General features: G+C 38.6%; 1 protein-coding gene across 1 annotated transcript in view; it reads right to left on the bottom strand.

Annotated features, from left to right (window-relative positions):
* The window catches only part of VPS41 (VPS41 subunit of HOPS complex), a 123,044-nt gene that overhangs the window by 42,231 nt on the left and 66,018 nt on the right, over positions 1–14,795 (bottom strand). The window contains exons 10-13 of the mRNA XM_054816116.1: positions 14,627–14,693; positions 4,537–4,634; positions 2,008–2,137; positions 183–298 (exon numbers count right to left, since the gene is read on the bottom strand). Coding sequence (XP_054672091.1) covers positions 183–298; positions 2,008–2,137; positions 4,537–4,634; positions 14,627–14,693 — 411 coding nt within the window. The remainder of the gene's footprint in view (positions 1–182; positions 299–2,007; positions 2,138–4,536; positions 4,635–14,626; positions 14,694–14,795) is intronic.

Below are 14,795 nucleotides of genomic sequence, written 5' to 3'. Positions count from 1 at the left end.
GTAAGACGACTAACTCTCCAGAGAGATGGAAAGATGTATAATCAACTCCTACTCTTTACAAGCATTTAGTCAATGACTGTAGAAACAGAAACTATCCAAGCCAAATGACCTAGCAAAGTTCATCATCCCACCCCAATTTCCAAACCAGGAAAGCCTGAAGGAAAGAATGTTGTAAAAATTACTTCGTATTTCTTCTTTTCAAGAAGCCAGTCAATGTGGTCATCTTGGTCCCGCTCTTTAGCCACAACCACATCTCTTGGGCTGATGATATAAAAAAGTGATTCACCTTCCAAATACTCTGCAAATGCATACACAGTTTTATTATTATTATATTTTCCTTAAGTAAAGCCCTGCTTTTTAGTACACCCTTGAGGGGAATTTAAAAAGAGGAGATGCAAGGCAGACAGTAAGGCTACTCCTGCAGAACATGCTTGTTTGGGAAGCTGTATTCGCCAATAAATTAAACCTGGTTTAAATGGCAAAATAGCTTTAAAAAAAAATCACTACAGCTTATTGCAAATTCTGATTCATCCACTATGTGTAAACTTTATGATGGTTTAGAACACATTATTATACTTTTAGAGGACTATTACACTACATAGCCTGCAATAAACTTATCCTCCCCATCAAGGTCAAGGCCATCAAAAGCATAAATGATAGATGCCATAACCCCTGGGGACACAGCACATCATTACAGCAATGCATTTGCAATGCTATAAGTTAAGGTTATACATATAATGCATTTGCTTATACCGTAAGCCTTTATTTTTGAGTAAGCTCAAAGTAAAAAATGTACTTAAAGCTAAAATCAAACACAGAAGATGACTGTTCAGAATAGTTATTATTTCCACAGAACCCATGAAGAAACACCATCTGTATTTTGTAGGTACAGGAAAGAAAACCATCCCCCATCCTTCATCTGTATCTATACACGCATACAAATACACTCCTGAATTGATAAGCAATTCACAAAATAATGCTTGTTTTAAAGCAATCCAAAAAATTTACACTTGTCAGATTAACTAGAATATTCACTAAGCATAAAGTACAACTGTGGGCATCAATGTTCTGCTTAGGGACACGTATAAAGAAATCCCAATTCTATTGATAGCAGCAGAGATGTTCTGGAGATCAGGAGGAGATATACTATATTTCTAGTGGCTTAAGGGCATTGATGTACACAAAGAGGCCTGCCAAGCCTATGATTTGAAGCATGCTGCCAGAGAAGATGCTTAAAAATCAGATTCATGGATTTTAAAAGCCAGAAGGAATGTTTCTGTATAACACAGGCTATATAATCTTCAACAAGGAATTCTGCATCAGCTTTGCCATGCATCTTTCTGAACTACAACACATATATCAGAAAACCAACCCATCTTATTTAAAAGACTGGTATATATTGTGCCAGGGCTTAATCTCCCAGCCTGTTACATAATTAAACCTATCTTCTAGGCTGAACTTGCCAAACTCCAGTTTCTATTCACTACGTTTTACCATTCTGGGGTCTGTTATACACTGACATCTTTGTCAGTACAGGGAAGCTAAATATCAGCGTGTCCGTTTTAAGTTGATCCAGATGCATCTTACTGTTGGAATAACATTTATTCTATCTTTGTCTCTAAAGCAGCTTTTCCAGACACTGTATCACTCATTTCACTATTCCTGAAGCCCTTTGTGTTCAAAGAGACACAAGAGCTCCTACGGATCACATGTTGAATAGTTCTCCATCAAGGACACTGCCTTCCAAGATACTGGACTTTACATGAGATCTATATTTCTGCCTTCCCCAATATGTCTGGCTTGATAGATGGCATTACAAATATGCACGTTTTCTTTCATGTGACTGGTTCTTGTGGATTTCCACTTTACACTTCAGTGTCATAAGCAGCTATAGACAGTCACTCAAGAAGATGAAATAAAAATGAAAAAGGAGGCTGAGTTCTCCCAAATCAAGTCTTTTCTAACCAAGTTATGAAAATAAAACAAAACAATATTAAGAATACCTACCTAAATGATAATCTCTACATTCATTTTCCTGAAATCCTCGTACTGTTAGTGCATCAGAAGAGATCTCTTCACAGGACTCAGGTAAGGGTTGTACAATATCCAGTCTAGGCCTTGCACAACACTCCACTTCCTAGAAAAATGCAAACATCTTAGTTGCATGCTGCACAATTTACCTTAGAAATACCAACTGATGGTTATCTACAAACGAGGCTGAAATTCAACCACTACAAACATTCCTAAAGGTCCAGCACTTTGCACTTGGGTACTCAGTTGCGAGCCACACAAGTCACAAAGTTGTGCTCCACAAAGCAGCTGTAATCACATCTGAAACACAAAGGAAAGTTATTCCTACTCTTGGCTTGCTTCCCTTGAACAGATCAGCGCAGAGAAGATGTAGACAAGACACAGATCTAACCCTTCCCCTGAGTTTGCTCACTATTTTTCTGCTCTTGGTCACAGAAGTTTTCAGGGTTATCAAGATGATCATCAACCATTGCATTCAACAAGCAATAGAACTACTTAAGACACATTGTCAGCTCGGCTCAGGCCGTAAAAGGCAGAGCTCTATGAATCAATGATATTCTGGCACCAGGATGAACTTGGGGTTTTTTTCAGCTGGTGTTTAAGTTTGTACTTCTAAGTGTCCAGCAGCAGTAGGGGAAAAAAATGAATCTGAGAATAATCTGAAACTCTTGCTGTGCTGATGATCTTAGAGTAACATGAATTTTCAAGCACAATGTAGGTGGTTATGGTAAGACAGGATCATGGATTTTCATCTAAGGGAAACCACTGTCTTCAACTTGCTGCATTTTTAATTAAGTCAAGGTCCAAGATAATCCTTCATTTTCTACTTCTGGGTGTGAATTAACAAAATACATAATGAAAGAGCAAGGAGATAGATAAAGTGGATTTACACAGCTCTATCCTACTCATTCAGCAGCAGCACCACACAGGTCTCTTCTCAATTAAACTGTTCCAGTGCAAGTAAAAAAAAAAAAAAAAAAAAAAAGCAAAGCAAGCCATGAGTTCAATTCTCATCCAATTTGTAACAAGTTGGAAGATGTCATTTGAAAGCTGTGAAATCAAGCATGGGAAGAACAGTGCTCCTCACAATCCAACAGCGTTTGTAGTAAGCAGCACTTTGGCTGCAGGCTCAGGCAGCCTCAGCTCCACATAGCCAAGACACCAACAGAGGGGTTCCTACCACACACCAGGGCACAGACACGGTGCCAGGGAGGAGAGTACTTTTGTTTCCTTGCTAGAGTTACCCAGAGGACTGCGAAGTTATCAAAGTCCAGCATTCAGAGTTTGTTTAAAAGGCTAATTAAAAGCAAATACATGAAAAAAATCTCTTTCCTATGTTCTATTACCATTATATTCTCTATTACCATTATATTCTCTTTTCATCTTTCTTTCCTGAAGCAGTTAGAATGACTTTAACCTTTATTAGTCACACCTCTTTTATACTAGCTCCTTTCCCATGCTACTTCTTCATTAACAGCAGCTTCCCCATTTCCTTGCTTCCTTGCATTTCAACCCACCTTTTCTTCCCCCTTCTTTATCCAATTTGTTTGCCTCCTTTTCTTTCACCAACTCTCCTGCAGTAGAGGACTACTGTACCAGGTCTCTTGGGAAACACTGCTGTGACATTATTTTTCTCCTTAATATAAATAAAGAAATAATAATCTGACATCCTGCAGCAGAGCTAGAAGCTAACCCTATTGATTTCAGCAGGCTCAAGCATTTGTTTGAACCTACAGCATTTCATTGCCTAGCAACTTGTGCACCCAGTTGCTTAAGGTTACTATGGTGATGGTTGTCTAATGCAGACGCACTATCAAAAAGATGATCAAGAGCATCTGCCATTCTCACACCACAACTTCAAGGATTTCCTCCACTGCCTTGCCTTTTATTTGACAATATGAAATAAATGTCGGAGACAGACACAGCACTCGCCTGCGTGCAGTAAAAACAGCTGACATGAATTCTAATTTCTACCTATCTACACACGTATCTGGGTGTACACACCTAAAGGTCTTGGAAGCAAGGGAGACAATGATGCCACTTGCTTGCAATCATGCATCCCACCCCCACCACAGTGACTCCTATTGCTTGAGTTGATCAACTTCACTACTCTCATGTCTTCTAAGATGCAGTGGCAGCAAGCCTCTCTTATGGCTAGAAAAGATCCTTTATTTCATCTGGTGCAGAAATAGCAGAAAGAAAGAGACAAAAGGAGAGAGAGAGGAAAAAAAGAATGAAAAAGGAGAGAGAAAGGCTATCTAGAGCCTTTCTTTGCTTCCTGCAAGAAACAAAGGAACCCAGACAGGACTTCTGAAATTTAAGTACATTGGTCTTCAACATCACCTCCACTGACCTTATTTTATATGTCAGAGAAGTTTCAAGCACTGTTCACTACCAGCTGACTGCAAACTGTTTTACAGATAATCAGATCTACGTGACTAGTTTAAGCCCCAACTCACAGGGCAGTTTAGTGCTGCGAAGAAACTGTAACATAAAAACAATTACCGTTTTTTCGGAAATCTCCTTTACATATGAAAGTATAACAAGCTGGTCACAGAGAGGCGCAAGTCCACTGATATAGAACTCGGTGTCGAATTGGAAAACTGAAATACAAGAAAGACAACAGATTGTTAAATAAATGAATGTGTACGAACTAGTCCTTAAGTCCTTAACTGATTTTCAGTGGTAATCAACAGCATGCAGTAGCACTTCAGAGAAATGAAGACTCAATACATATAACAAACCTACAGACTTCCCAGTTGGATCAGCAAGATGAAAGATTACATTTAACATTAAATTCCATTAAAGCTTGCAAGAAGAAATGTTTGTGCTCCAGGACACGCTAGAGATGAAACATGTGAAATGAATGGTTGGCCTGATTTTCAGTTATCACAATGAAAAAAAGAAAGCAAAACCAAAAACAAACTCAATAAAATAGGCAATAAATAGAACATTTTCATTGGTTTGCATATTCACAGCAAGTTCGCGTGGCTATAGAAGAATCACACCTACTACACCTATTGGTATAATATATGAAACCATAAAGATCATTATTTATTTATCACTTTAAACATCACAGGAAGATTTACAGATACCCTCATTACAAAGAAAACATATGGTTAAATAGTCCCTTGTTAATAAAACTGAAAATGTTTTATTAACATTTAATTCCTAATTTCCTTAATTTCCTAAAATCGAGACAGTTACATGACAACTATTTTGAGAAACAGAAAGAAAAAGAGCTTAACTGTATTTACAAAAAGGCTCATTACAGCAGACCTCTGCCACAGTAGCTATTTAGTTTTATTCTGCTGGATTTCCAGTGCAAGCATTCAGCATCTGAGAAGCCCTTTTTGTGGGCTCCTCTCTCATGGGGCCCAAAACAGAAATCATCCAAGTGCTTATATTAGAAAAAACTTATATCAATAAGCTTTTAAAAAAAATATCAGATACATCATCATTTTCTCTCAAAACATGTTTTTAGGAGAATCTAAACATAAGTAGGGAAAAAAAAGTTTCCTTGCTTACTGATCAGCACGCTACATTACTAATACCTTCTGTTTATTAAAAGTTACTAATTATTTTAGTAAAGCAAAGATAAAATGCAGCATAATGACACTAAAAATAAAGCTAATTTTCTTTAGCTAAGGTAATAAGAAGGAACAGGAGAAATAATTGTCCTCCTGCTAAAGGAGAACAAAATACTGTCAAGTAAAGTACAGATTTGACACCTGTCTCTCAATGAACAAGCAAATACTGTTTTTTCTCTTAATGAGTGGTGACAGTTCGACATCACTGGGGGACCAAAGCATGGCACAAGGTTAGAGCACTCAATCTATTCTAGGAGAGAACAGGTTCACATTTGTAATCCTGTACATAATTATTTTGTTCTAGTCTGCAAGACTCATGAGACTACTTTGACTGTGTCACATGTTGCACTGAGTGATGATTTTAAACAAACCATGTCAGAAACATCTACATAATATATCTTATTCCCAGTTCACAATTTAGTATTTGGCATTTTATAAGAATATGGAAGGCAGGAGGAAAAACATAGAAAAGAAAAAAAGCAAAGTCAAACCCATAATGCTGGCTGGAAGGACAAGTAAAGAAACTTTCAGTTTTAAAAAGTGACAAGAAAAGGCTATCAGAGGCATATAAAATATTGTGGCTTGAATTTGGAGAGGAAAACAGCATGGTGAATGGTACCTTTATAAAGATTATGGGGACAGTTTTGAAAAAACACGTGCATTTCTTTGACTTTCATTGGAACTTTAGATCCTTTGCCAGTGAAAATGTTTGTAACGTGCATGTAATGGTGTATTTAGGATCAAGCAGTAGTACTGTTCTGCGAGACAAAAAAATAAATAAAAGTCATCACTTCACGTTTTGTTTTTAAATAGAGTTTAGTTCCCTTGGTTTCCCTTCCAGCTTTCTCTCAGCTCATCCTCCTCAAGAGGCCTTGTTGAAACACAATGCTCTAGCTCTGCTGCTACAGCCTTGAACAAAGAATAGCTGCCATAGACAGTGCTTCTTGACCTGATAAAAACCTTTGATGCAGCTAATCAAAAAAGTTTTACTGAAAAAAATTATAGGAGTTATAGCTGTACAAAACACTAATAGGTTAATTTGACTTACTCTCTGGACACTTTGTTGTGATGAAGGGAGGAAAAAAAAAATCCAACACAGAGGCACTGCAGAAATGCTGTTAATTTGAAAAGGATCCAAAACAATTAAAACAAACCATATTGAAGTAAATGGGAATGACCGAGGTCTGGCCATGTGTCATACGTGTTTATGCCTGTCATAAGAGAAGATGGAAGATATGCTGACAGTGGATCTACTCTATGTTCACCATCTATGTACAGCTGTCAAACAAATTACCAGGAAGCAAAAAGAAGAAACCTGTAAATTTTTTTTTGTTGTTCATTAAATGAAATGTATGACATACACCACACCACAGAAATAATACATGCTACATTCTTTACCCAAACTCTATAAAGCAACTTTCTCTGGAATTTAAAGATACACACACATGCAGTAGACTGAAACTAAAAGAAGTCTATTTCATTTAATCAAATCTCCAAAAGCAGCCCCTGCCTTTCCACTGCAGATTTATAGAGTGAAATTCTGGTTACAGTCAGAGGTTTGGGCCATTGATTTCAATGGGGGCAAGATTTCAACATTGTCTTTTGGGAAAGTAAGCAGGAAGCTGAACTAGCATGCAGACAATTAACATGAAACTTAACGTGTAGAGAAAAAGAAGGAATTTTTTTTTTTTTTAATTCCCTATGATATATGAAAGAAATGGAAAAGCCAACACACAAGCTAATTTTTAGGTAGCCCACTTGTATATCAATGGCAGCAGAGCCACAAAGATCCATGAACTGGCCCAGCTTACCTAGAACTCTGGTGCACTGCTAGCTGCTGGGGTGATGCCACTACACGTTCCCAACTCACATTTTAACCAGCTACTTCAGGCACATCTGCAAAATTTCTAGTCATCGCTGCAGGCCATGCACATTATGCTGTACTGCACACCCTCAAGTGTTTTCAAGACAGTATCTCCACCACCAGTGCTTTTACTGAGCTAAGTTATTTACGCAAAACAAAATAGTATACAAAATGGCATGTTTTGATTAGCTATGATCATATTCATGCACTTGCATTTGATATAAAAACTTTTTTTTTTCCCCTCCCCATAGTACGTGCATTCAGTTCCAGCTAGAGGACCAGAACAGGTCCCATATAAGTATCACTTAAGCTGTCTTTAGATGAATAGAAGTAAATCACAAAGCATAAAGATATATACATGGTATATTTTTACTGAAATAAAAGAATATTCTTACTTTTAGGTGTACTATCCAAGATAATCCTTGAAGAAAATACAAATCTCATATTTTTAACTTTCCTATTTTTCTCTGAAAATCATCATATACGAACACCTGCCCCAGCATTTAAGTATTTCCTTACAAATGGCTTTTATCTTCCATAAGACTCCACAACAGTCTTCATATATTCCAATTTCCAGGGCAGGCCTGCCTCTGACTAGAAGCCTGAGCAGAAAGCTCAGGATGTGCCCAGTTAAAGAAATGCCAATTGTGACTTGGAAGGAACTGTAAATTTCTGGGGAGAAGCAGTGAAGTAACCCACACAAAGGTCCTTTATTTAGGCTTGAATATCCTTAGAACTCCCTCCAAATTTTCTACCCAAACTACTCTATGTGAAATCAAGCAACTATTTACCTAATCATGTAGATATTTTGGCATTTTAATGGACTATACTTTCCCTTGAAATTTAGTAGGAAGAGCAGTAGAGTAAGACTAAAATTGATGGCAGGTCCTATACATCAATGATTAGAAAAAAACGATGCTTCCAAACTTGGAATTCACACCCTCTACTATTTATTTATAATCAAAATGGTTGGAAAAATCATAATCAAATTTATTTTTGTTCAAATATTGAAGGTTCAGAAAAGCTTTAGAGAAGATTTAGCAACCACTAATCAATCATTCTATATCCACCTTTGAATGCCACATGGCAAAGAGAATGAGCATTTTCATTAAAGCAAAGCAGGGCAATGAAAATTACAATGTTAATTGAATATGATCACTGAACAAAAAAAACCCACCTAGGTTTAAAATCAAAACTCTGTAAAGCCTCTGTCACTGCAAGCTGTTGCCGTACTTCTTGCTACCAGCACAGAATGGAAATGAGCAAGAATTTTTGTACTAAAACAAAAGAATTTCTTTCAATTATAGCATCACACTAATCAGAAACATCAGGAAAAAAGCCCACTACCTCATCATGCCAGTAATCATCCACCTGGTGAGGTCTGCTCTTTCAATTAAAAGAGAAAATTGTTTTGTCTACTGTAAGCAGTGTTACAATTTGCTGTTTTACCTGCAGTCAGGTTGTGTGAAACAGAAGTGCTACTGTGGTGGTGAAATCATCTTACCCCTATTCCATCTCACACAGCAATAGAAATCATCTTTAGAAATATGGCAATTGCCTGTACAACCCTCTAGCTACAGACACACACAACCTTTAAGGAAATCCTGTGGAATCCTTGATGAAAACTAGAAAGTCAGGAGATTAAGTTTCAAAGCTTCAAAGTTGATTTTCTGAAAAATTCTTTTTTCCATTACACATGGAACTGAGAAAACTGTTAGTCAACAGGGAAAATATTCAGGAGTCTGAAAGGCTTGACTTTATCAAGAAATGTATAAATGATTGGTTTGGCTTGTGGCAAAACAGAATTAGCAAAAGTCTAAGTGGAATCAGCTATATAAATGGGTTGGGTTTATTTCTTCTTTTATTCTCCTTTTTTTCTTTTTTGCAATTTGCTTCTCAGAGTGTAGCAGACTTGCTCCAATGAAATGTTTCCATAAATTAGCATATAAAGTTGATGGCATTTAGTCACAGTTAATTTCCTGCTCATCACATTAATTAATTAAGCTTTAAGTTGTGTCTATATAAAGAGAAAAATGCTGGTATGGTAGATCCCAGTATCTCACAAACCAAAAAATAAATATTCCCATGTTTTCGTTTCAGATAAAAATGTGCAATCTCAATGCTTGGTGGTAATTTGCCATGCAGTTATACAGCTATTTCCTCACAATACACACAGATATGTTGTTATAAGCATACCCATAAAACATGAGATTTTTAAACCAGAATTCTACTTTGTGGGGAATTTGGATGAACGCAGAGGGGAAGCAAGTGCTCAAGAGCCATCGTTGGCTGGTTAGCATCTGGAATTAAGCAGAGATTCCTCACATAAAATTTGGGCTAAAATAAATTAAACAGGAAGCCTCTAATTGATTTCAAGTCTTTTACTGACTCCCAATGTTAATCTCTATTTTCCACTGTCATTAACAACCTGAGTAACTGAGGCAGAGATAAAGTACTTCTCCATAAAAGTATATAAAATCACAAGCTTCTTGATAAGGTCATCGAAGACTAGATGCCCTGTTTCCCTTTGAAAAGGCATCATATTAACTGCAAAGTGCTAATTGGTTCGTTAGCAACCAGCTTTCTCACGGGCTCCAGGTGAGGAAGATTCTCTGTTCAGACCAGAAGTTGTCCAGCATTACAGCTTTTGTACACGCATCAGGAGCGAGCACAGAGGTCAAGCACTCTTTAAGAAGGATCACCACGGCATTTAGTCCACGTTAAGCCTGTAATTCAATACCAATACTTTCTAATCAATACGCTACTTCACAGCAGTAGCTGACAGAGCTAAACTGATAGGATCTGCTCAGCTAACATACATTTAAGCCTAAATAGAAACATTTCACTGGAGTTTATCTTCGACAATGAATGAAGACCCACGGAGGCAATGAACTGTAACATATAACCAGAAAGAATGTAAAAGATTACTGAGGAAAAGCACCATTAATGTAATGAAAGATGTAAATAAAATTAGCAATGCCACACAGATCTCAGTGCAAGAGACCTGTATAATTTCTCTTACAGGTAATCATAGCATTATCTTCTTTAAAATAAAACAGCTAGAACAGTTCAGTGGTGTTACTTTCCCACGTTATGGGCCATCTGGTTTAGCATCATGGCAGACACCATATTTACTTCCTGCTTCAGAGTAAGTATAGCTATGTGTCAAGAATCAAATGAGGAGGTCCTTGTTACACAGGGTCCTATGTACATAACTTGCAATGCAGAAAATGCTCTGTTTCCTTATTCACTGGGCTACAAACCACTGAAGAAACATTTATGATCTATTAATGCCATCACAGTTTACTACTGATACTATTGTGGAACTCTGAGGCCCTCAGAATGGCTCTAAAAGAGCATAAATCTGAAACTGTTGATACATGAGAAAACACTGTATACTCACATACTTCATATGTATTACCCTGATGAGCAGAGAAGCAAGTATGAAGTCTCCTGCTCCACTTCTGGTTTTCATTCCAGGTGCAAAATTGTAAAAGCTGGGGGGGTCGAGGGGGACTCGACGACACATGACAGGACAGATGATGACACAGACAGGGATGACAACAAAGAAACCCACACCACTAAACATGAACATTACACTGTGTTATGGGTTTATTTTTGTCCTGGTTTCAGCTGAGATAGAGTTAATTCTCTTTCTAGTAGCTGGTAGAGTGCTGCGTTTTGGATTTAGTATGAGAATAATGTTGATAGAACACTGATGGTTTCAGTTGTTGCTAGGTAGTTGCAGTATCTACACTAAGTCAAGGACTTTTCAGCTTCCCACACTCCACCAGGTGCACAAGAAGCTGGGAGGGGACATGGCCAGGACAACTGACCCAGACTGGCCAAAGAGATATTCCATACTATATAATGTCACACTCTGTATATAACTGGGGAAGGTAGCTGGGAGGCAGATTAGCTGCTTGGAAACAGACGGGGCATCAGGTTGTTGGTTTTTTCCTTCCACTGTGATGAGCAATTGCATTTGTGCATCACTTGTTTTTAGTTTTTAATTATTATTACTGTTGTTATTATTCTCTTCCTTTGTTATCCTATTAAACTGTCTTTATCTCAACCAACGAGTATTTTTTTTTCCATTCCCTTCCCATCCCCTTGCGGCGAGGAGGGGTGAGAGAGCGGCTGCATGGTGCTTAGCTGCTGGCTGGGGCAAAACCATGACAATTTTTCCTAAGTTTGTTGACAAGATGTTATGAGTCAAAAAAGCTGAAGGATCTTCAGCTATGCTGCCACTGAAGGATATTCTTGCCTTGTATGAATTCTTTACATTATGAAAGTGTATCAGCTTATGCATCCACTTAGGATATTAATGGTCTTGCAGAAAACTATACTGGTTGCTGGTCTGCCCATTAATAATATCAGACCTTCCAGCTATGCCTTTGAAAAGTAAAGTTGAAATAAAATTGAAATAGATGTTATGGCATGACACACAGCTCTCAAGAAGACCTTCTATGTGACTACATCAAAAGCTATTGTAATTTATATTGAGACTTGAACAAATAAAGTGTCTCTCTTTTCCCTCCCAATCTAATACCCACGTTCCAATGAGTGCTGCTGACAGCATTTGGCAGAGCTGTTTCAGTGCTTTGACCTGAAACCAGAAAGAAAAATCTCAAGCACGTCGTTAACAGGTTAAGTGAGATAAAACACCACTCCTCAAGAATACAGAGAAGATTTTAGGCTCAAAATTTTAAGATGAAAAAGTTACTTCCACAAAAATCTCTAACCTTCAGGCCTGCACCTAAATAGTCTGATGACAGCTTTTTTTTTTTTTTAAATGAAGTTCCAACAGACAGTCACATAAGACTAGCTCCCTCCATGTAGACACATTATAGCTAAAGTAGAAGTTGCCTCTGTTCACTTGTCACTATGTAAACAACACCATTTAATTATTTTCTAAAAGCTACTTACAGGTACAGAAGAGATCGCATAAAAAAATTGATGCTAAAACTCAAGACTGAACTTCTTGACAAAATTCTCTCAAATATCCCAGAATTCCACAATTAAGTATTCTATTAGGACCATGCAATCTTAAATAACAAATAGCTTTCAGATGTCAGTTAATTGTCAGGCATGCCACTGTTTCTCAATATCTAGAGCTCCTACAGTTTAACAGGTCTCCTAGTTGATTTTCAGAGGCTATTTTAAAACAGTTCTTTCCTGAAATCAGAAAGCAGAGTATACACCTATGCCATGCACCATTTTAATCTGACATGAGTCAGGCTCTTGCTTGAACACTCTTGTCTACAATCTCATGTCATTACAGTCAAGGCAAGGAAACAGCAAAGTTTACAAACTGTTGTCCACTCCAGCCTGCATAGTCCCAGAGAGCCTGTTTATCTTCCCAGCACTACTTCTTCATAGATATTTCCTTTCCCCAGATGAAACTTCTGGGGAAAGAGTGAATTTTGTTTACATTCCCTCTTCCCCTCCAAATTTCCTTTGAATTCCACTTTACTTAACACACATTTTGTCAAGACCTTTTTCATTAATCAGCAATAACAAAATTTATTCACATCACCTAAACTAGACAAATAAGAAAGCAAAGGAGAACATAAAATACAGAAGCATAAAAGGCAAGCAAAAGAAAATAAATTAAAATCAATTTTATAGTACTATACTAAAGAGATGTTTAAAAACAAAAAAATTATGAGCAGATGAGCAGTGTAGTCAAACAACACATAATCGAATAAAGTAGTGTCTACTTTGTCATTACTACTATACTGATCATCATTTAACCAAGATGAAAAAACAAGTTATCTGTAGGAACCTGCATGAAGGGAAAGTGAAGACATCCACTGTTCACACACGGATCTCTGATTTTAGACAATCACAGAATTTAAGACTCTCTATGAATAAAAACCAACACGCCTATGCAGGGGGACATTATGACAATGGATAAGGAATTATGACAAGTGGATAAGGAATTGGCTGGATGGTCGCACTCAAAGAGTTGTGGTCAACGGCTCAATGTCCAAGTGGGAACAGTGACGAGTGGCATTCCTCAGGGGTCAGTACTGGGACCGGCACTGTTCAACATCTTTGTCGGCGACATAGACAGTGGGATCGAGTGCACCCTCAGCAAGTTTGCCGATGACACCAAGCTGTGTGGTGTGGTCGACATGCTGGAGGGAAGGGATGCCATCCAGAGGGACCTTGACATGCTCGAGAGGTGGGCCCGTGCGAACCGCATGAAGTTCAACAAGGCCAAGTGCAACGTCCTGCACGTGGGTCGGCGCAATCCCAAGCACAGCTACAGACTGGGAAGAGAATGGATCGAGAGCAGCCCTGAGGAGGAGGACTTGGGGGTGCTGGCTGATGAGAAGCTCAATATGAGCCGGCAGTGTGCGCTTGCAGCCCAGAAAGCCAACCATGTCCTGAGCCACATCAAAAGAGGTGTGACCAGCAGGTTGAGGGAGGTGATCCTGCCCCTCTGCTCCGCTCTTGTGAGACCCCACCTGGAGTACTGCGTCCATCTCTGGGGGCCCCAGTACAGGAGAGACATGGAGCTGTTGGAGAGAGTCCAGAGGAGGGCCACAAAGCTGATCAGAGGGCTGGAGCACCTCTCCTGTGAGGACAGGCTGAGAGAGTTGGGATTGCTCAGCCTGGAGAAAAGGCGGCTCCGGGCAGATCTCTCTGCAGGTTACCAGTACCTGAAGGAGCCTACAGGAAAGATGGAGAGGGACTGTTTATGAGGGAGTGTAGTGACAGGACAAGGGGTAATGAGTTGAAGCTGAAGAAGGGTCAATGTAGGTTAGATGTTAGAAAGAAATTCTTTACTGTGGGGGTAGTGAGGCACTGGAACAGGTTGCCCAGAGAGGCTGTGGAGGCCCCATCCCTGGAAGTGTTTAAGGCCAGGCTGGATGGGGCTTTGGGCAACGTGGTCTAGTGGAGGGCGTCCCTGCCCATGGCAGGGGGGTTGGAACTAGATGATCTTTGAGGTCCCTTCAAACCCAAGCCATTCTGTGATTCTGTGACAACTTCATCAACTAAAAATGAGGAGACATTTATGTTATGACTACATGCTGCCTCTGAACTGCAACAGCTTCTTCAGGCTACAATGCGAAAATAGACGTTTAAAACCTACATAGTTTTGAAAAAAAGTGCATTCGTACAATCATACCTATTTCCACGTAGCGGTTTGGAAGGTCACGCATTTCACTGGCATGCCGTTCTTTTACTGAGCATATCTAGGAAAAAGAGATTTGGATCATTATGATGAACAAACTGTAATTCCTAAAATGATACTGACTTTTCCCAGAAACTTCTTTTCTTATTGAGGCATTCTCGGA

This window comes from Grus americana, chromosome 2, assembly GCF_028858705.1.
Source record: "Grus americana isolate bGruAme1 chromosome 2, bGruAme1.mat, whole genome shotgun sequence".
Lineage (NCBI taxonomy): Eukaryota > Metazoa > Chordata > Aves > Gruiformes > Gruidae > Grus > Grus americana.
Note: the sequence above shows the minus strand (reverse complement) of the source record. Positions and strands in the feature narration are given on the sequence as shown.